This window comes from Cornus florida, unplaced genomic scaffold, assembly GCF_030987335.1.
Source record: "Cornus florida cultivar Cherokee Brave unplaced genomic scaffold, ASM3098733v1 CherokeeBrave_3.0.0_Hap2_Chr06, whole genome shotgun sequence".
NCBI classification, from domain to species: Eukaryota; Viridiplantae; Streptophyta; class Magnoliopsida; order Cornales; family Cornaceae; genus Cornus; species Cornus florida.
Genome location: NW_026775576.1, coordinates 96,916,023 through 96,937,800, shown reverse-complemented (window position 1 = coordinate 96,937,800; position 21,778 = coordinate 96,916,023). Strand labels below are relative to the sequence as shown.

Below are 21,778 nucleotides of genomic sequence, written 5' to 3'. Positions count from 1 at the left end.
AAGTTAACGCATGGATATTTTAGAAAAGTAAATCTAAATCTCATTATAACTTTTCTCATCCATTTAAAAAAAAATTTGCTGCCTTTTTCTTTTAATGTGATTTTTTCAGAACAACATCTAAATTTTTAGATACAATTTTTTTTCTTCTTTTTTATATATTATGTTTTGCTGTGGTTCATTTGGCTTAATTTGATTAGAGAAAAATTTAGTGGTGACGCGTAAGCAAGTGCATCTCTTTTATGTTAACATTAACTAACTTTTTACTTATGTGTCACCATACGATTGGGCCGGGACCAATAGTTTTTGGACTACTTAATAATTCATCCATAAGTACTTAACTTTCCCACAAAAAATTTCTTCAGGGAAATTTTGTTTTATTGAGAAAAGTGTATTTATAAATTTTTTTTTTAAATAAAATATATTGGTGCATAAATTTTGATAAGAGTAGTATCATATTCTGTATATCGCTGAAGTTTTTTTATATTTATTTAAATTCTTATATTGTTTTTTCCATTAAAAATACAAAATTATTAAATAAAAAATTATTTAGACCAATTATCATATTAAATAAAAATATAGACAATTTAACTAAATCATAATTAACATTGATACTATCCAAACTATATAAAATAAGACTTTTTCACAAATTTTAAATTTTTTTTTTTTACTGATTAAATGAATGCAAAAAAAAATTATTTTGCTTCATTTCATATGCCTTCCCAAAAAAAATTAAAGATAAAGCAAAAAGATTTCTTACCACAGGATCATAAATTCACAACATCTCCGCCATTAAAAACAAGTGCTCATAACTTGTTTACTCTATTTATCGCACAAGAAGGAAAAAGATTTACCTTCCCAAAAAAAAAAAATTACTAGTACCTTCCAAAACAAAGGCAAAAGATTTCTCACCTCATAGATCATAAATTCACAATCATCTCCACCATTAAAAGACTGCTCACTTCTACGTGTTTCTTTTATGCATCGGCACTATTAGGAACGGCGCTTTTTATGTGTAGTCCACAGTAAAGACATATATTTCACATTTTTCATAGCCATTCACAGCTTCGTACCTCCGATCACTCTCTGTGCATCAATCAATGGCTAGTAATGGTGGTAATTCTGCAGCAAACGACGCCGTAGAGCTGGAATTCATGCGCAGAGAGGACTCCTCTTGGCACCCTTGCCATGTCTCTCTAAGGTTTGAGTCCACCTTTCTCAGCTTCTCTCAACTCTATTTTTCTGTTCGTTTACCTAGAAAATATTCGAGATAGAGTTGATTATTTGTTTTCAGTTCATGTCGTGATCGTATGACTCTCGTACATTGTAGATATTAGATAATTAGGGCGAGAGTCTGGAGACATTTGACATTTGTTCTATTAATTGCTGGAGAGAAAAAAAGACTTTCATTTTTCTATAAATTGTATAGTGCATTTAAATTAAATGATTGCATTCCGAGTTTTTTTTATTTTTTATTTATTTATTTTTTTTCCCTTTTTGTAACCCTATTTTACTAGTTTGATCAAATGCAATCAATTTATGCTTCAATTGCTTCTAAGTGGATGTGAATGAGTATTTCGTCTATAACTAGAAAAGAACTAATGCGATTTCGGTTAGATATTGAATTGAAAGATTGTTCCCAAATTATCCATTGACAGTGGTCACCGGTCACCACTTAAATTAATTCCCTTGCTTCGGCAACCTGAAACTGAAACAATATGCAGCACTTGTATAAAAAATGATTTCATGGCTCTTTATTTGTGCAGCTCTAGTGGTCTTATTGTAGACTATGGGGGCAATGACTCAGAAGATATGATAGTGGATAAAGAAGAAGCATTTGCGCGACTTCGTGTTCGTTCTGTTCCTTTACAAGGTGATGATTGTTCTTTCATCCAGGAAGGTGAGCATGTACTTGCCAACCAAAAGTCACAATCTAAGAATCTATTCTTTGATGCTGAAGTAGAAAAGGTACATTCTCTTACTTGGTCTAAAATTAGTAGTATTTGTGGTGTGTGCATTCAGTAAAATGGAGATACTGAATTTTGTCTTTTGCTAAAATATAATATTGTGATGATATAGTAGCACAAATGACGTTCTTGATGATAGAACAAGAGCATCAAATTGATGGTTTAGATTGGTCATTGGTGGCATCACTGTGAATGTGGTGATGGGACCTCACAGTTGGAAATGGGACCATTATGTATTGAAATACTGCTCCCTTCCTGAATAGTTTACCTGGGTAGTACTTTGCAAATAAAAGAAATATCTTATGTTTTGTTAAATTGGGGTAGTGATTTTATGGGCAAGATTTAGTAAATCATCAAATGTGTGACCAAGCTACTGCCTGAGCATAGCTGATAATTGGCCCACTGCACTTCAGGGGACAACTGAACAATGCAAAGAAGACATCTATTGTTGAGTTAACGACACGATTGATTGAATTTCAAACTTCCCAACTAGTGTTGTTAAAGGCGCGCCTAGGCTCCCGGCTCATTCAGGTTCACCTTTGACAACATTTACGCCTTTAAAATGGAATAGGAATATGCTTAATAGTAATTTAATTTTCAATTGTGCACCTCGCTTCACTTAGGCACGCGCTTCGTCTTGCGCCTAGGCTCCAAAGGACCTCTAGCACCTTGTGCGCCTTGAGCCTTTGATAACACTGTTCCCAACTAGCCATTAAGTTAGTATTCCCATTTGCCTGGTATCATTATCTTTTAAATTATATTGTTATATCTTACTCTCTTTTACTTTATAAATCCTAATCACTTTGTTTGACTACCATTAATCAAAATAACTTCATTGATTCTAACACGTCACTATTTTATGGTTGTATTAAACTTTTTTTTTTTTCCTAGTTGATTTTATAACTTAGAGGTTAGGAGGATTAATTAGGAATATTAAAAAAATAGTACACTGGATTTTGAATGGGAACAATTATTTTGGGACAACCAAAAATGGAAAGGTGGACACTTTTTGTGGGACGGAGGGAGTATATATGACTTTCTCAAATTGGAAAGTATTTTCTTTGGTGGGACAAATATGAAAGTATTGTTGATTATTAACAAAAAACTGGTGGAGCTGGACTGAACCGAACTGGATTGTATCGGTCTGGTCTGGTCCTGAACTGGTTCTAAAACCATAGAACCGTTAGTTAACAGTTCGGTTCTCGGTTTGGGGTCCAATGGGACCAGACTGAACCGAACCATTAACTAAATGTATAGATATATAATTAGATATATAATATTATATCTATAATATATAAATATAGAGATATATAATTATATATCCAATATTATACCCATAATATATAAATATAGAGATATATAATTATATATCTAATATTATACCAAGGATTGTTTTAGGACTGTATATCGAGGAGTGTTTTAGAACTGGAAGAATCTTGCAACCTTCATTATTAGAATTTTGATGGCAGTTGTAGGACTGTATATTCTGAAGTCAGCTAGCGACTGTGTTTTTAATGTCAAGATGCGTAGTTTATTGGAAACTGACAGGTAGATAGCACATTTCAATGCACAACAGAATCTGATTGTGTAATCCATTGCAAATGAAGATACAAGATGGCTGTGGTGCTGTTATTTTGTCCTATTACCACTCGGTTTCATTGCATTGTATTATTTTTATTTTTTTACTTTTATTTTTTTCTATACTTTTTTTAATTAAGGCTGTAATACGAATCAAGCTACTTAGAGCATCAGTCATACTTGGTTAGAGGCTTTCTTGAGATTCACCAGTGACATACGACTCTATAAACTTGAAAGGAAAGAAATATGGAGTAAACCTTTTCTCTGTATTAGCACACAATTCACAAGTTTCATGGGTTCTCTTTATAGGAGAGAGTACACGCACATAACTAGCTGCCTAATTAATAATTTCCTAATTTACAGCATTTGACTAATATTCTATTTACAGCAAATATCCTCCAAATATTATATTTACAGCTAATAATATTTGGTAGTATTACTACCGAATCTTTCCTTTTCAACACTCCTCCTCAAGCTGGTTTGAAGATATCCTCCATAGCCAGCTTGCCAATTAGTCTGTCGAACTGTCTTGTAGGAAGTTACTTTGTAAGCACATCTACAACTTGCTCGGTAGTAGGAATATACGGCATACAGATCAATCCTTTTTCGAGCTTTTCCTTGATGAAGTGTTTGTCTACCTCTACGTGCTTTGTTCTGTCATGAAGCACTGGATTGTGAGCGATTGAAATAACAGCTTTATTGTCATAGTACAATTTCATAGGCAACGGATTAGAGACCTTTAATTCATCCAGTAGTCTCTTAATCCATAACACCTCACAAATTCCATGAGCAATTGATCTAAACTCGGCCTCTGCGCTGCTTCTTTTTACTCCGCCAGGTGACAAGGTTACCTCCAACAAAGGTGTAGTAGCCAGAAGTTGACCGTCTATCAATAGCACTCCCAGCCCAATCCGCATCAGTATAGGCTTCAACTTGCAAATGCCCATGGTTTTTTAACAGTAAACCTCTTCCAGGGGACCTTTTAGGTATCTGAGAATTCTGTAGACTGCATCAAAGTGTTCTCGTCCAGGTGAATGCATGAACTGGCTAACCATGCTGACTGCAAAAGCTATATCTAGACGTGTATGTGAGAAGTAGATCAGTCTTCCAACAAGTCTTTGATACTGCTCTCTATTCATAACTTTTTCATCTTTAGAAGGCTGTAGCTTAAGGTTGGGCTCAATGGGTGTCTCGGCTGGTTTACATCCCAGCAGACCTATCTCACTAAGTAAATCAAGAACATATTTACGTTGATTCACAAATATACCTTCTTTGGATCTAGCAAACTCCATTCCAAGAAAGTATTTTAATGCACCCAAATCCTTGATCTTAAAGTCAGCTGTAAGTCTCTTTTTCAGTCTCTTCAATTCTTCATTGTCATTACCTGTCAAGACTATATCATCCACATAGACAATTAACACTGCAACCTTGCCTTCTCTACTATGTTTGTAGAACATGGTATGGCCAGCTTGGCTCTGACAGTAGCCACAATTCTTCACAGCTCTCCCAAATCTCTCAAACTAAGCTCTAGGGGACTGTTTGAGACCATATAAGGATTTTTTCAGTCTACAGACTTTATTAGGTCCCAATTTTCCCTCAAACCCAAGTGGTAGATTCATAAATACCTCCTCCTCAAGATCTCCATTTTAAAAGGCATTTTTTTACATCTAACTGGTATAATGGCCAGCTGAAATTCACAGCCAAAGATAACAAAATTCTGATTAAGTTTATCTTGGCTACAGGAGCAAAAATTTACTGATAATCAATTCCATAGGTCTGGGTGAACCCTTTTGCTACTAGTCTTGCCTTGTACCTCTCTATACTACCATCAGTTTTACATTTCACAGTAAAGACCCACTTGCAGCCTACTGTTCTTTTCTCCTTAGGTAAATCAACTATCTCCCAAGTACCACTTCTTCTAAGAGCGTTCATCTCTTCCATCACTGCTAACTTTCAATTCGGATCATCAAGAGCTTCCTGAATGTTTCTCGAGACAAACAAGTGTGAGATTTTTGATGAAAAAGCCCTATGAGTATGAGAGAGTTTTTCATAAGAAAGGTATTTGGCAATGGGATATTTTGGATTTAGATATTTGATTCGAATACCTTTCCTAACAGCTATAGGAATATCAAGGTCTAGTGGTTCTTGGTTAGGAGAAACAATAGGAACTGAAGATGAGTTAGGAACATAATTACCTGTGATATCTGGAGGTCCAGTTTCCGGAGGTTGAGATTGATCATTTCCAAGAGGAATAGGCTGACTTTGACTCTTTTGATGAGGTATTTTCCGAGTATAAAACAGAGGCTCAGTAATGGGAACTTTAGTACCCAGTTGTAGTGATTATTCCCCTGTTTCAGATATAGTAATGTCTGGCACTATATGACTAGGATTCCCTTTATTGTTTTCATTGGTTTTATCACATTGTTCCTGACTTTGAATTTCGGGAATAATAATAGGATAAGGTGAAGGAGTCAAAATCACACTTGGTAAAGGAGTAGGAGATAAATCCCAAAAAATTTATTCCATCACCTCATTCTCCCCATGAAGAGAATTTTTGGAAAAGTAGGATTTATTTTCAAAGAAAGAGACATCCATACTTACATAAAATTTTCTTGTTTGGGAATTATAGCACTTATATCCCTTTTGATTAGAAGCATACCCTAAGAAAACACATTTTTCAGCTCGAGGATCAAGTTTGGACCTAGTAGTATTGGGTATATGAACAAAAGCTATGCAGCCAAAAACCTTTAGAGGTAAATCCGAGTATATCCTTGATAATGGAAAAATTCTTTTGAAACATTCTAATGGCGTGCTATATTTTTAAACACGTGAAGGCATTCTATTAATCAAATACGAAGCTATTAAAACAGCTTCCCTCCAAAGATATTTTGGAACATTCATTGAAAACATTATAGCACGAGCCACTTCAAGTAAATGTTTATTTTTTCCTTCAGCAATTCCGTTTTGCTGAGGGGTATCCACACATGTAGACTGATGATGGATACCCTTTTCTTTCAAAAAACTCCCCAAAATTTCATTAAAATATTCGGTTTCATTATCGGTGTGAAAAATGCTAATTTTTGCTTGAAACTGAGTTTCAACCATTGTGTAAAAATTCTTAAATTTTTTTTCAACCTCAGACTTTTCATTCATCAAATAAACCCAACATAAACGGGTATGATCATCTATAAAAGTAACAAACCATTTTTTCCTAGAGATAGTAGTGACTCTTGAAGGTCCCCAAACATCACTATGTATTAAATAAAATGGTTTTGAAGAAGTATAAGGTTTTGGCAAATAAGTAGTACGATGACTCTTAGATAAGCAACAACTTTCATAATAGAACAATGAACAATCCAAACCTTTAAATAAAGTAGGAAACAAATGTTTAAGATATGGAAAGCTAGGATGTCATAGTCTTAAATGCCAAAACATTATTTGTTCATAAACAGAATAGAACTAACACTACTAAGGCCCTGAGCCTTTTTATTACTGGAGAAGTCCCCATCAAAGTAGTAAAGTCCATCTATTATCTTAGCACTGCCAATCTTCTTCCCCGAGCTGAGAGCTCCGGTCCTGAAATCACAGTAAGAATCACAGAAAATTACACGACAATTAGATTCTTTGGTTAGTTTATTCACAGACAAAAGGTTACAGGCTAGTTTAGGGACATGGAAAACAGATTTAAGATCTATATTCTCGGATAATTTTATCAAACCTTTTCCTGCAATAGGTGAGAAACTTCCATCTACAATTCTAATTCTTTCAAGGCCAGAACATGGTGAGTAAGTGCTAAAAAGATTGGAAAGGCTGGTCAGATGATTAGAGGCTCCAGAATCGATGATCCATGGAGTATAATTTAGACAACAAGAAAGAGCATTAAGTGCACTATCTGTTTGTGCAAGAGAAACACTAGGAATACCAGATGAGGAATTAAATTTCAGCACTTCAGAAGGTGATCCATCTGCTCCTTGCTTAAGGGACTTGTCTCAGCTTCATTAGCAGTAGGAACCGCACGCCTATTTCTATCACCAAGCTTGCTACTCTTCCAATTTGCTGGTTTTTCGTGGATTTTCCATCAGTTCTCCCCAGTATGGCGCGGTTTGTTGCAGAAGTCGCACCAGACCCGTGGCTTCTCTTCAGTTTTTCGCTGAAAATTGACTGCTTTATTAGCAGCAGTCTCTGCAACAATAAGGGCAGAATTCTCAACAGGTCCCTGGTAGTCTTCTTCCCCAACATTACATGTCTGCGGCTCTCTTCTCTTCGAACCTCAGCAAACACTTCACCAATTAGAGGAAGTGGAATCTTGCCAATGATCCGTCCTCGTACTTCATCAAATTCCACGTTGAGCCCAACAAGGAATTTGTAAATGCGATGAGCCTCCACGGTCCGTTTGTAGTGATTGGCATCTTCAGTGGATTCCCATTCATAATCATTGAACAGATCCATGTCCTGCCAAAGGCGCTTAAATGAATTGAAATACTTGGTGATCGAGTCTTCTCCCTTCCGAATCTCACCAAGTTTTAGAGTCAATTCGTAGATTTGAGACTGATTTCCCAAATCAGAGTACATTTGATTCATGTTGTCCTAGAGCTCCTTGGCCGTGGAATAGCACATATAGTTGGAGCTAATATCCTCGTCTATGGAGTTCACAAGCCAAGTCATCACCATTGAATTTTCTGCATCCCAGGTCACGTATGTTGGGTCCTCCGATGCTGGTGCCTTCTTGTCTCCCGTCAGGTACCCGATCTTTCCCCGCCCTCTGATGTACATCCGAACGGACTGGGACTACCATAAATAATTGTCACCATTAAGGCGAATATTGGTGATCTGAACCGAGTGAGAATCAGTACTGGGGGCTTGGGTTGTCGGATTGGTTAATTGGGTTGTGATAGGCGAGGTTGACATGGAGGAAACGTTAGACATGGCTGATCAGCGAAGAAATTGTGCAGAAAAGAAAATTAGGGTTTTTTTTTTTTTTTTTTAGAGTGGCTCTGATACCATATAAACTTGAAAGAAAAGAAATATGGAATAAACCTTTTCTCTGTATTAACACACAATTCACAAGTTTACACGGGTTCTTTTTATAAGAGAGAATACACGCACATAACTAGCTGGCCTAATTAATAATTTCCTAATTTACAGCATTTGACCAATATTCTATTTACAGCAAATATCCTCCAAATATTATATTTACAGCTAATAATATTTGGTAATATTTGGTAGTATTACTACCGAATCTTTCCTTTTTAACAAACTCAAACTTGGCTCAATGAGCATCCTAGAACTTTAACAAGACTTAACGACTGGAGCTCGAATTCCTTTCTGCTTGAGTAAAAGTATACTCGTAATATCAACGAGCCAAGCTCGAGCTTCATCTCGGAGCTCTTTTTTTTTTTTTTCAACCTGAGCTAGAGCATCCTTCTACTTGGCTTGACTCAGCTCGTGTAGAGTCCTAGTTTTGATTATCTGACTATTCTTTGACACTCATTTTTATTATTTTATCACTTGCTTTCCATAAGTAATGTATAACATAATGTTATGGGAATTCCAATGAAGTCCAGGTAAATCATACGATCCTTGCTACTTATGTCACCCCTTTAAGAAATTGTGTATTTGTGTGTGACTTTCATAGTGTACAATGGTCATCTACTTTGATGTCCAACAGATGTGCGGAAATGCCTTTGCCTTGCTAATTCTATTCACATTCGATCTCAATGATTACCAGGTACTAAGGGTAAGACACTCAAAGAAAGTCTACTGTCGATGTACTTTCTTGATCAAATGGCTTCACCAAGACCTTAAAGGAGGAACCTCGACTGTTTCATCCAGCTCAATCATGAAACTGGCTGCAAAAAGTGTCAATATTCATCCAACTGTTTCTGCATTTTTGAATTCTGTGAAAACCTCGAGTTGTTCTGGCACATTTTCAGCAACAACCATTCTTGAAGACAGTGACTGTGAAATGGATCTTCATGAATTCTTGGAAAAGCAAATAAAGGAGATAAGCAGTTCTGCTTATGCTTCCAATACGGAGATTTCAAAGGACATTTTGTTGGGTGTTGAAGGTAGGCACCTGCAATCATAATTATATCATTCTGATTAATATTACGGGGTCTGGTGCTTGTTATTTCTTTTAAAATTTTGGGTTTGGAAAGTTATCTTGTAGTTGTTAGCCTGTTATTGAAGACTGTCCCGATGCTGTTGTTAATATTGAGTGTATTGCGTGAGAGCCCGATGCTGTTGTTAATATTGAGTGTATTGCGTGAGAGCCTTAGTGCAGGAACTTGGTATCTCAGAACCTGTAACAGGTCTTGTCACTCGAGTAATATGAAGGATGTTCCATGTGATGGGCTCCACGTAGTGGAACCAAAAATAAATATGCTCAAATGATTCTGTACAAATTTTGTTGTTCTCTCTCTTTGGTCTATGAATTCTTTATTTGGTTTTCTGTTACAGCAACAATTTTCAGTAATTTAATAAAGTGATCTTGCAATGGACTCTATACCACATGGCCTTGAACTAGTGGTTAGCTATATTTAATTATTTACTGACGTGGTTTGACTGCTAATGACTAAAATTATAGTTGCTTATATTTCTACGTCTCTACTAAACATTCTACTGGTTCTTTCACTTTTATGTCCATAATTTGTAGTGATTTTACCGTCCTTTGAATGGGTGAAAACTACGAATTGATACATAATCCAGCCACTTTCTTTTGCCCAAATTTTGTGAATGCTCCTATGCTGTCTGAGCAATATGTCAAAACTGGCATAATACCATCAGACAGTTCTTTATAGTTTTGTGTCGAACCCATTTGTAATCAGGTTCTGATGCTCTGGTTGCTTGAATTTTCAGTATTCTATTTTGTCAGAAATATCTCATGGCCACGCATTTCTTATACAGTTGGTACCAAAGGACAAATTCAGTGCACACCTGTTGCCACATCCAAAGTAAACAAGCCAGATGTTAAAATTCCTCCCGACCCCAATCACTTGAAGAGGTCTACGCGTAGTAGGAGCAAAGCGCAAACTGAGAAGGAAGTCAAGGATCCACCACCCATTCAAGGAGAACTGTCAGGAAGTAGGTCTTCTCTAAATCCTCTAGCTGCTCGTGCAGCTCTTGCTTCATTAATGTCAAAATCACCTCAAAATCTTGAATTTTCAATCTACTATGAGGGAGAAAAGGGACGCAACTACTCATCGGATGATAATGCTCATAAGCATGTGGCTATGCATTCATTAAATGGGATTAAATCTTACAATTCTCCTATTGGGAACAGCTTGTCTATGACAGATAAGCACTTCTTGGAGACATCAGCTGCTTCAGTTCCATTTGTTCCGGACTCCAACAAAGTCGTGAAATCGCTATTCTCTACCTGGACTGCTTCAGGAAAGCCTCAACTCGTGGATGCATCTGCTGGAACACTGACCAAGGCTTGCGAAAATGAAAATAAGACCTCAGAAATCACTGATGCTATTGCAAGTTTTACATGTTCGATAGCAGAGAGGAAATTAGATCAGCCTAATAAAGCTACCAGACTTACTCGCTCAGCAATAAAGAGAGGTACTGGGATTCAGAATGACAATACTGAGAGGAAGACCTGTGTTGAAGAGATGGAATTACAATCTTCAACCAACACAAGAAGGTTTACTCGCTCTACAGTTTATAGAGAAAAGGAAAGTCAAACTATGGAATCTAAAAAAGGAATAAAAGAAATGATATCAGCTAAGTACACTGAGTCAGACTTTGCTGACAAAAATGTTGCAGTCCTAGAAGGCTCTGTATTGAAAGAGGAGAAATCAATAGCTTCATTTGATGCTGAGATTGAGCTACTCCCTACTGAGGAATGTAGCAGCATAGTAAAGAAAGAGAAAGGGAATAAGAAGCATGTTGATGAAAGGAGCAGCACTGATGCGCTAAAGTTAAGGAATTCAACCAGCACAAGAAGGTTGACTCGTTCAGCAGTTCATGAAGGGAAATGGGAAAAAGTTATGGAAGCTGAAGAAGGATTGAAAAAGGATGAATTAGCTCAAAATACAAAGTCAAATTCCTCTGAACCTTCTTCAGCTCAAAATACGAAGTCAAATTCCTCTGAAGGAAATGCTAGTGGCCATTACCATAATGTATTGGAAACAAAAGAACCGGACTCTTCACCACTGCTTGCTGAGGAAAGGAATAAGAAAGGGAAGATCTCCGGTGCTGTCAAAACCACTCCAAAAACTGAAGGTTTTGTGAACATCCTAAAAAATATGTCCTATATTTGTTTTATATTCTATGAAATTGTGGCTGAGTCCGACCTTATATCTATCTTCCCAGCTTATTTATAATCGTTTGCATATGCTACATGGGTCTTTTTATCTTTGTTTTATATTTGCAAATAGGGAGTATATCCTTCTTTAGAGCATGTACAATTTGGCTAACCCCATTATATGGGATAAAGGCAAGGATGATGATGATGATTTCTCACCCTTTTATTGTGTCATTTCTGATTTATCTTTCTGTACAAGTGATAATCCGTTTATACAACATTTTGACATAATTCAAGCATGTAAATAATGTAATAAAGATCGTATAAGAAACAGCCACTTACCGGCCGCCCAAATTTGGATACATCTGCACCTTTAGCTCTGTGATGACCTGGATAGCCTAAAATTTTGATTAAGAAAAAGTCACTAAAATGTCACAAAATCAACAAAAAAGTATATATATAAAAAGCATAAATTTCTTTGAGCATTTTGGTTCTGTTTTAGTCATTGTACTCTCTATTTAGACTTTTACTATAATAAGATTTAGGGTAAATGCTTTGGTCAAAATTGTGCTTAACCTTTCATGAGATTTGAACGAAATTGCCTTTTAGATCCAATCTGCTAACTATTGCGCAAGCAAGCACGAGAGAAGCTTGCAAAGTAGAAGTTTTGCCAGAAGCCAAATAAGGAAAGCAGAGCTGCCATAGAAGCGGTAGCTTCCCCGACCTACTAAATACAACAGTTGCAACCAGTTAGGGCCGTTAGAGAATATCTTATGTAATGCCAAATTTGCCCTTTATTAGGGTGAAATTACTGAGTTGCCAACTTTACCTTATTCTATATGACCAAAATGTCCATACTTTAATTTTTTACAATGCATATACACACTTTTACAAATTTGTAAATTATACAATTATAGGCATAATTAAATTTAATTTTTGTGAACTACGGAAGAAAACAACTTTTGTGTAATATTTGCAAATTTTAAGAAGTGAATACAAATTAATTGACATTCTATCCACGTATGTTGCATTGCAAATTTTAGAGTAGCATTAGCTATATGACTCTATCTACATATGTTACGTTGTATAAATGTATGCATTTAAAGCAGTATGCTATGGTGGTGGTGGATCTCTCATCATGGCCGTCCCTACTGCCTTGGTCAAGCAGCAATTAATCATATAATATCAACTCTGTTCTCTTTCCACTCCACACCTCAATCGCCAGACATTCTAGGAGGGAGAGAGAGAATTTGTAACTTTTTCCAAGTGATGTTTTATTTTTAGCCAAAGTTTTATTTAGTTTTATTTGAGGGTGCAACTTGCAAACCTCAGGAGTTCAGGTCTATTTACCATAATGGTTATCATAAACTGAATTTTTTTTTTTCGGAAATTCATAAACTGATTTTCTAGTTTTGCATTTGTTGCCTACTTTTGGCACTGACATTCTTCAATAATTGAACATATTAAGAACAATGCAAGTTAACATGAATTATTTGCATCACTTTTCAATGTGTCTGAATATTCCTGCATGTAACACTTTTCTGAAATGCATTAGATTCCCCTACACATTAATTCTTGAAATTCCCTTTCCTTCTTATTCTGATCTTCTTACTAAGTTTTGTTGTTACCTATAGTTTCTGAAGTCTATTCTAGTTAAATTCCCTGTCAAAACATGACCTACCAATTTTTTCTAATTGTGGAAAATTCCCTCACTAGGGATTTTGTTTATCTCAATTTTAATGCTACTGCACTCAATAAAAGATATATCCATACACATGACTTCCATGCTGAAGTCCTCCCTCTAATGTGATAGTCACTCTGCCTAGCACACATTTCAAGCGAGTAAAAAGCTTAACAATGACACTCTCACTAAGCTTCTGCCATCACAGACATTGGTTAGAGAGGCTGTCCTCACAGTTTCGATCCAATGGTTGGGAGGGTGCACAGCGAGAGCACCCCCATGATAGGCTTGTTCTTTAAGCCATATGAGCTTCTTCTGATAGACTTAATCATTCTGTCAAATTACGTTCCATAATGCCCAAAAAAATTGCAAATAGGTTTACGGTTATTAGTCATGTGATCCTTCCTGTTGGGAAGAGTACATTAGTTGGATTTGATTGGTACCCTCAGTCATGAGTGATACTTTATTGGCAGTAATGCTCAGTCACGATCTGTAACAACTAGACTAATCATGAAAATTTCCTTATATTTATGTAAATAATTGTGGAATAATTTAAAATGCAGTATGATGTTGCAGGGAAAGTTGCGGGCAGTGATGAAAGAAACCAAGGCGTGAAGAGGAAATCTTGTACTTCAAAGAAGCAGGAGTTGCGCTCTTCTTCCCGACTTAAGTTTCTCCCTCGGACTCGCTCACAGAACAAGTCTTAGCTTGGGAAGGATAGGAAACATGGCAGGTGCTCTTAACTTATTTTGCTTTTGATGCTATCTTGCTTTCCATGAACTCAGTTATAAAGAGGAATGATAATTCAAGATGAGATACTACTGGCTAGTGATGTTTATGCATATATAATAATCATGACAATGTCTTTATATGCATGCATTTTAGATAAATATCTGGATATAAAATTAACTGGACTCTTTATGACCTTGCTATCTGTCTATCGCTTTTATCTGTTTAATTGTGGGTTGAATAATGGAAGTCGAAGTTGTGAGTGGGGACTATTGCATGGAATGACTGGCATTTCAGTTAGATTATTACCATTTTCTGCTGAGGGCTTGATCATCGATAATGGATTTGTGCCTTGGGGGATTTTCAATGTTGATTTAAATTTCCACGGGACTATTAAATGTGATCTTAAACATTTAAACATTATTGATCAACTTGGTATATATCTAGATTTGATTGTTAATTAAATGCATGTTAATATCCTACAACTACTAAGTAAATTGTACAGTTTTCAGAAATTTTCTAGGCATTTTATATTCTTTTGGGTTAATTTTGTGCCTTGATGAGACATATACGAGCCTCGGAACAGTAAGCTTGCTCCATTGTGATCTAGAGGTCACGGGTTTGAAACACGGAAACAACATCTTCACATGCGGAGGTAAGGCTGCACACATTTAACCCTCCTTAGACCCCACAATGGCAGGAGCCTCGTGCACTGGGTTTGTCTTTTTTTTTTTTTTTTGATGAGACATATATGACCCCTTTTTTTCATCTTATTCTCTCATTTTTTCATTGCGCTTTGACATCACTATGATGGAATTATTCCACCTATTTTCAGCATTTGAATTGAGTATACCTCTTAAAATGGCAGTTGAAATTATTTTTTCCCTCTTTGCGGGAGAGGGATAAGGAACAAGGCCTACTTTTCCAACAAATCCTATCAGCTTTCAAACAACACAACAAAGTCCTAGTTTTTGATAAATATTTCCACATTAGTGCTAAATCTCTCAAATTTCCAATTGTACTCATTGTAATTTGTAATTATGATTTTTCTATTTTTGGTTTTCAGTTCGATGGTAGTTTTATTTAAAGTTCAAATTTATTTTATGTTTTAGTGAATTGATGAATATCATGTTATGACCAAATTTTTTTAAAGCAATTTAAATTTCAATTCAATTTATAAAATCTTGAACATAGATTAGCTTGTGATTTTTTAAAAATTTGCTTAAAAAAATGAAAATTACAATGAAAAAAGCCACTACACTATTAATAATTCATTTTTTTATTTACAAAAGGATTTGAATAACTTATCTTTTACTTTTAAAAATAAATTCATTATTTAATGATTAAAATTTATGATGGAAAAAAGGATCTAGTTGATAATAAAAAAGAAATAAAAAAACATGTTTGGATAGTTGAACAAAAGAAAGTTTTAGTTTTGGAATACATATCATGGGAATGATGTAAAGGAAAAAGATCGAGTGGTTAGAATTAATGTGAAAAAATATTTTACAAGCAGGACCTAGTGATTTAATGGTTATTATAATGAAAAAGTAGTACTTATCCATATTTTTTCCTTTCCCAATTCCAGATTAATGTTAGTCACCACTATGTTTCAAATCTAGGTTCCTTTGTGCCACATGAGATGGCATACTAGCTCTTTGAAATAGAGGATGATTCTGAGTAACAGCTTTAAAAGAAGTCCAAATTGGGTGAAAGTTGAAGTCAGAAACTTGTATAACGCCTTTATTTCAAACTAGATTTAAAACCCTTGTTTGAACCAACCACTTGAAACAGCAGCTTCTTTTAAAAGTCTCTACTTGAATTAGCAGCTTCAAAGTCAGCAGCTTTTCCTAACTGGTTCCTCACGAGGATTAAAGGATCCCTGATTTGGAACTAGTTTCGAAAAAACTAGTTTGAGATCCTTTGTTTCCCTCCCCCTTCTCTCAAAATTAGGAAATATTGTGGAGGAAAAAAATCTCTGAATTGAGCATATAGTTATACTCATTTCTTTATTGTCATTTAAATAAGTAGGAATTTGACTCTAGTTTGCTTGGCAAACTTGTGCTTTAAATGCTGAGGATCGAGCATGAAGATTCTTATGTATATTTGTGAGAACTTTATTTAAAGGGACCTACCTTTCAAGGGAATTTATCTGCCCTCCTGTAGCCATATGAGGTTAGTCTTTAAGATAAGACTCTGGCTACTAACTCCAGTACTCATTAGCTTATTTTAAAGCATATAACCACCCATTTTACTTGGTATTCATTTCTCCAAAAAATAAGATAACATGCATAACTCACAGCATTTTCAACTACAAGTTCGGTTAGGGCTTAGGGTAGCAGATCTGAGCCTGTGTTAGGTACTAGCCAAGTTGAAGGTCTATTTAATCTCTCTCTCTCTCTCTCTCTCTCTCTCTCCATCAGCAGGCAGTGTAGCTCTATATAATTTCATATACTTTTTGCCGTCCCATATTTGTTTCCTAGTGCTCTGTTTTTGGACGTAAGATAAAAGATAGTTGTCAATTATTCCACTTTATGCCTTATATATAACTGTATCCACTTGGAATGAATCTATGATGCCTGTGGCCCATAATTAGGAGGTAAAAACTATCAGGATGGGTTCCACAATTAATTGAGTTAGATATCTTTGTAGAAAAAAAAAAAAAAGGTTTACATTTTGGAAATGGAAGGGACTAGTGGAGTGTTTTTAACAAGAATTGCTATTCTTTACTTTATTAGCACTATCAGTATCATTATCCATATCGGTATTATTGCATAATTATTTTGTAAAAGATCTTTACATATTATAGCTAAATTAACTGCTGCAATATGCATATTCTATACTTATGTGCATTTTTCTTTGCTGATTTTTTACAATAATTCTCTTGAGACATCGCTTACCTATTCCATCTTACTAGTGAATCAGCATCCTTATACATTTCACTTGTGTAAAATCATGTCATTTATAGAGAAGTGTATGTATTATTTGTATCTTATTCATAGGACATAAAGTTGCTAGTAGATGTCCTGTGATTCAGATTGCAATGAAATTCTCTTAAAAGCCTAATTTTGTCTCCCTGATGAAGCCTAGCTCCTCATTACAGATCAACCAGGCCCTGTAAGTGTGCAATGCAACTAAGCTACTTTCGAGACCTAGAAAAATGATATGGTGATAATCCACAAGGCCAGTAATGTTGGTTCAAGTCTGTGTCATCAACCTTTAAGTTGTTTTACTGTTTGATTGATAGTTTGTCTCCATTTTCACCAAACTATACCATGTTATCTATCTGTCTGTTTAAAGAAGTTAATGTCACGTGTAGGCAATATGTCTCAGTAAGATTCATCCTTACACAATCTAATTGATAAATTAGATTTTGTTCTTTGTTTTTATCATCTGCATTAAAAATAAGTTCATCAAATATTCAGAATTATTCCATCAATTGTTGCATTATATTAGAACTTTATTGTAGTACTTCTTAAAGAAGCCAAAATTCACGGGTATGACACTTTTATGCCCACTTGTTTTAGTTTTTTCTATGCATAACAAAACATGGAAAAGTTATATATTCCAGCTGTTGAATTTACAAAAGACGAATCATACGAAGTGTATGAACAAACTAAATCAGATTTTACAATGAAAATACTGGCCTAATTATTCCATTTGCAGCATTGGTTTGGTAAAGAGGACAGCCCGAAATTATCAAATCATCAAGGTCAATGTAGGTTCTGGTCATGACTATTTAACTTTTAAAACAAGACTGTCTTGCTTATTATCCAACGTATGGCTTCTTCTATTGAAGTTCAGTCCATCATCTGCATGGTAGACGAGTTGGTAAACTGGCTTGTATGCAAGTAAAATTTAGAATTCCAAATGAAAATAGAGTTGATGATTGATTTGCTTTTGTTACAATGGCTACAATACAAACTTATTAGGTTTTTCGTACCAGAAGGCGGCGAGGTATGTGGCTTCAATATTACAAAACTTTTAATGAATTGAGGTAGTACTAGTTAAACTTTGGCAAACCCTAAGTCTAGGGCCCCTTATAGGGTCAGTATAACATTATTTGCATGTGGATCATGGAGAAGCAAGCTGTTCTGTCAATTTAGCTAACAGTAAAGGGTATTCTGGCATCTGGAAAATATTTGGGAATGTGACTCACTGTGATTGTGATTGTGATTGTGATTGTGATTGATCAGTGATTACAAAATTCATGTTGAGTGCTGATCAGAGAGAGCATATACACTGTACACAGCATTTGGCAGGTATTTGCTGGTACAACTCCTTTATTCATCTTCTGTTCTTACCATTTGGGAATGGAATCAATTGCAAGTGGATTTGGTATCAGCCTTGTCCTGCCAACTGATGTATTTGAATGTGCATTTAGGTGCCAAACGTTTGAGAACATTCTTTAGCACCCAATAATGAAGCCAAAAAAGAATTCTGCACAGCATTGGATTAGTGAACATTGCACTGGAAAAAGAATTAGGAGGGACAGTCACTAAATTAGGACCTGGCATTAGCATGCTATTTGTATCAGTGTGAATAGTTTGGATTTTTACTGATTTGGAAATCATCCCTGTCATGAAATGTCTAGATTGCCCCTTATTATTTTAATTGATTTCTGATATAAAATATCAGTAGCAAAATGACCAAAAAGCCCGTCTTCACGCTCTCTTTCTACCTTCTCATCTTCTGCACTCCTGAGAAACCCTAACCCTAATCTCCATTTGGGAAAAAAGGTTGAAATGAGACATGGATGGAGAGAGAGTACGGTGCGATTCTCAATAAGGGTTCTCGGCAAATTGGAATCGGTTTTTGTAATGGGGGTGTAACATTGATTTCTCCATCTATCTTGGATAGCAACAAGTGTTGTTTGATCCATCCAACACCAAACTCACAACTATTCAAACTGCTGGCTTTATATATGGACAGTTGTTCTCTCTGTAATGTCTGATCCATCCAACACCAAGCTCACAACTATTCGAACTGCTGAATTTATATATAGACAGTTGTTGCTCTCTCTGTAATGAACAAGTGTTGTTCACATTTCTCACCCCAAAACATACATTCCCCTTGGAATTAGATTTCTCTAATGGCTCCATTCTTGTCCTTCTATTGGTGCTTTGATTCGTTTCTTTATCTGTATCTTTGATCCCAAATTCAAATCAATGGAAACTGAGCAAACCCATTTCAGATTACTTGAGTAAGTCCTAGTTTATTCAAATTTTCATTTTTTTTGTTCTTCCAATAAGTTTAATGTCTTGATGTGAACTTTTTACCAGGAATGTCTATCTGGTTTATTTGATATGCAAAGTGCCGATATATATATATATTTCATTTTTCTTTGAGGGGTATTTTTCAGTTTGTAAATAAGGGTATTTTTGTGCTGGAGAAAGAAAAAGCATAATGTATTTTTGTCCGTACAAAGAGTCTTATTAGGATAAATTGATAATTTGATGAGTCAAAAGTGCCATTTTGTAAGTCAGTTTGTATATTAGTGTATTTTTGTGCTGGAGAGAAAGAAAAAGCATAATGTATTTTTGTCGCTAGTAAATTGATAATTTGACGAGTCAAAAGTGTCATTATGTAAGTGAAAGGGTATTCGGGACATTTTCTTTTTCTTACAACAAATTCACTTAGTTACATAATGGGGTTTTCTTTTTTCCATCTCTTCTTTTCTTAATAACTCAAGACACTAGAAGGGTTAAAACTTACATTTTATGGAGTATTTCTCTTCGTTAATATTTATTTTTTTGGGGATAATTTCAGTTACCTCTTGAGATTAGGTATAATTAAGTTTTAAAAATTACATTGAGCTAATGTCAGGTCCGGTGTAACACTTTTTCCCTTTTCACCTTCTGATGCAAGTCCATGCCGGTCAATGCCTTTTTTGGTTGGCATCATTCAATTTTGAACCTGAAGTACCATTTTTGCTATTATTATAATTACAAATATATTTTCATTCTCACTTTGTTTGGAATCAATTATTTTAGAATTTGGAAAATGAATTGAAATTAGAAAAGGAATGGGAATTAAAATGAAATTCCATTTCTATGTTTGGAACCAATTGAATTTGAGGTTGGATTTAAAAGGAAATTTGGAATAAAAATAATATTATACTATTTTTGCCCTTGTTTAAATGATAAATAAAATATTTATTTTATTGTCAAATATGCTTCAAAAGTTACATCAAATAGACAAACAAAAAGAAGGACTAAATGATATAACTGAAATATAAAATTTACTTATTTAACATATTTAACAGATCACGTAAAAAAAAAAAGAGTAATTATTTTTTAATTAAAAAACTAACTTATTAAACATCACTAACATACTTAAAAAAAACCACTAAAAAATAAAATAACGTTGATAAACAGTTATATGAGAGATGAGAGAGTAGTATGAAGTTAATTAAATATCGATGGAGATAGAAATATGCTAATATATATTTAATAAGATGGAGTTAAATGAGAAGAAAACAATTGGAGATTGAAATAAGTTAAGTAGATATTGTACCAGGTTAATTAAGATAATATCGTATTTATATTTCAAATCCCGTTAAATTCTCTCATTTTAGACAGGATTTGAAACACATCAAAAACAGTATTTGAAATTCCATAACTTTAAAATCTCATTCACAATCCAATGATTCCAAACACTGTAAATCCTATTTTTAAATCCAAATCCAATCCAACATTCCAAACACAGCGTTACTTTTCAATTCATAATTACCCATATATCCTCACGATCATAGTTTTTTTTTTAAAAAAATCAGAATTACCCTCTCCATACCGTATATACATAATAGATAAATATATCTATTTTCCTCTGTAATCTATATACAGACAAATATATAAATACCATATAACATAGTATATGTATACAGTAAATCACCCTATGTTGATCTGCGGTGTGTTGCAGCGGCTTCTTCTTCCTCCATGCCTTCTTGGTTGAGTTCTTACAGATCTGGCCTCTGACCCACTTCTTTTTTAGCCGTCATCCGCCACCGGAATCACTCCGGGACCGACCCATGGTTTGGATCGGTACAAGTCTTAGACGGATCCAAAAAGCGTGCCAGTGACTTTCTGTTCCAGGGTTTCGACCGCAGAACACGGCGGCGAAAACAAGAAATTGCAGATCTCGGATTCGCCAATTGATAAGAACTCGGCGACGGCAACGTAGAGGATGGCCGACGCTGAGGTCCTCATCGCCGCATCAACAACCACCATGGATGGTACTCCATCCTTTAGGTCGACCGCCGCTCCGACGAGGTCGATCTCACCAAGAAGCAGCGTACTCGCACTTATCCTCCACCCCGACAAGAACAAGTTCGCCTTCGCCGACTCTGCCTTCAAGATCGTCGTCGGCTCATGGGCTGTCCTCTTCGATCCGGCGCTAAAATTACTGTACAAGCTAGAAAGAGAGAGCGGGGGCTCATATTTTGGATCCGGACCATTCTCTAATGCCGGAACACTTGCAAGCCTCCGTTACCTGTCGGAGATGTCGCTGCTTTTGTTCCATGGCATCATCGGAGGTAAATAATTACGTTATGGCGGTGGTGGTGTCTATGACTGT

At 35.4% G+C, this 21,778-nt stretch overlaps 1 protein-coding gene across 2 annotated transcripts; it reads left to right on the top strand.

The window, feature by feature from the left end:
* The first annotated feature begins 829 nt into the window (after positions 1-829).
* Positions 830-17,590, top strand: LOC132313150 (uncharacterized). Of its 2 annotated transcripts, XM_059811828.1 has the most exons (6): positions 830-1,198; positions 1,764-1,965; positions 9,271-9,610; positions 10,449-11,771; positions 14,051-14,203; positions 17,307-17,590. In XM_059811828.1, exons 1-5 carry the CDS (start codon positions 1,098-1,100, stop codon positions 14,179-14,181), a joined length of 2,097 nt encoding a protein of 698 aa, XP_059667811.1. In that variant the 5' UTR covers positions 830-1,097; the 3' UTR covers positions 14,182-14,203; positions 17,307-17,590. The 2 variants fall into 2 exon arrangements, with proteins under 2 accessions (XP_059667811.1, XP_059667810.1); XM_059811827.1 differs by lacking the exon at positions 17,307-17,590 and having other exon boundaries at positions 834-1,198; positions 14,051-14,383.
* The last annotated feature ends 4,188 nt before the right edge of the window (positions 17,591-21,778 follow it).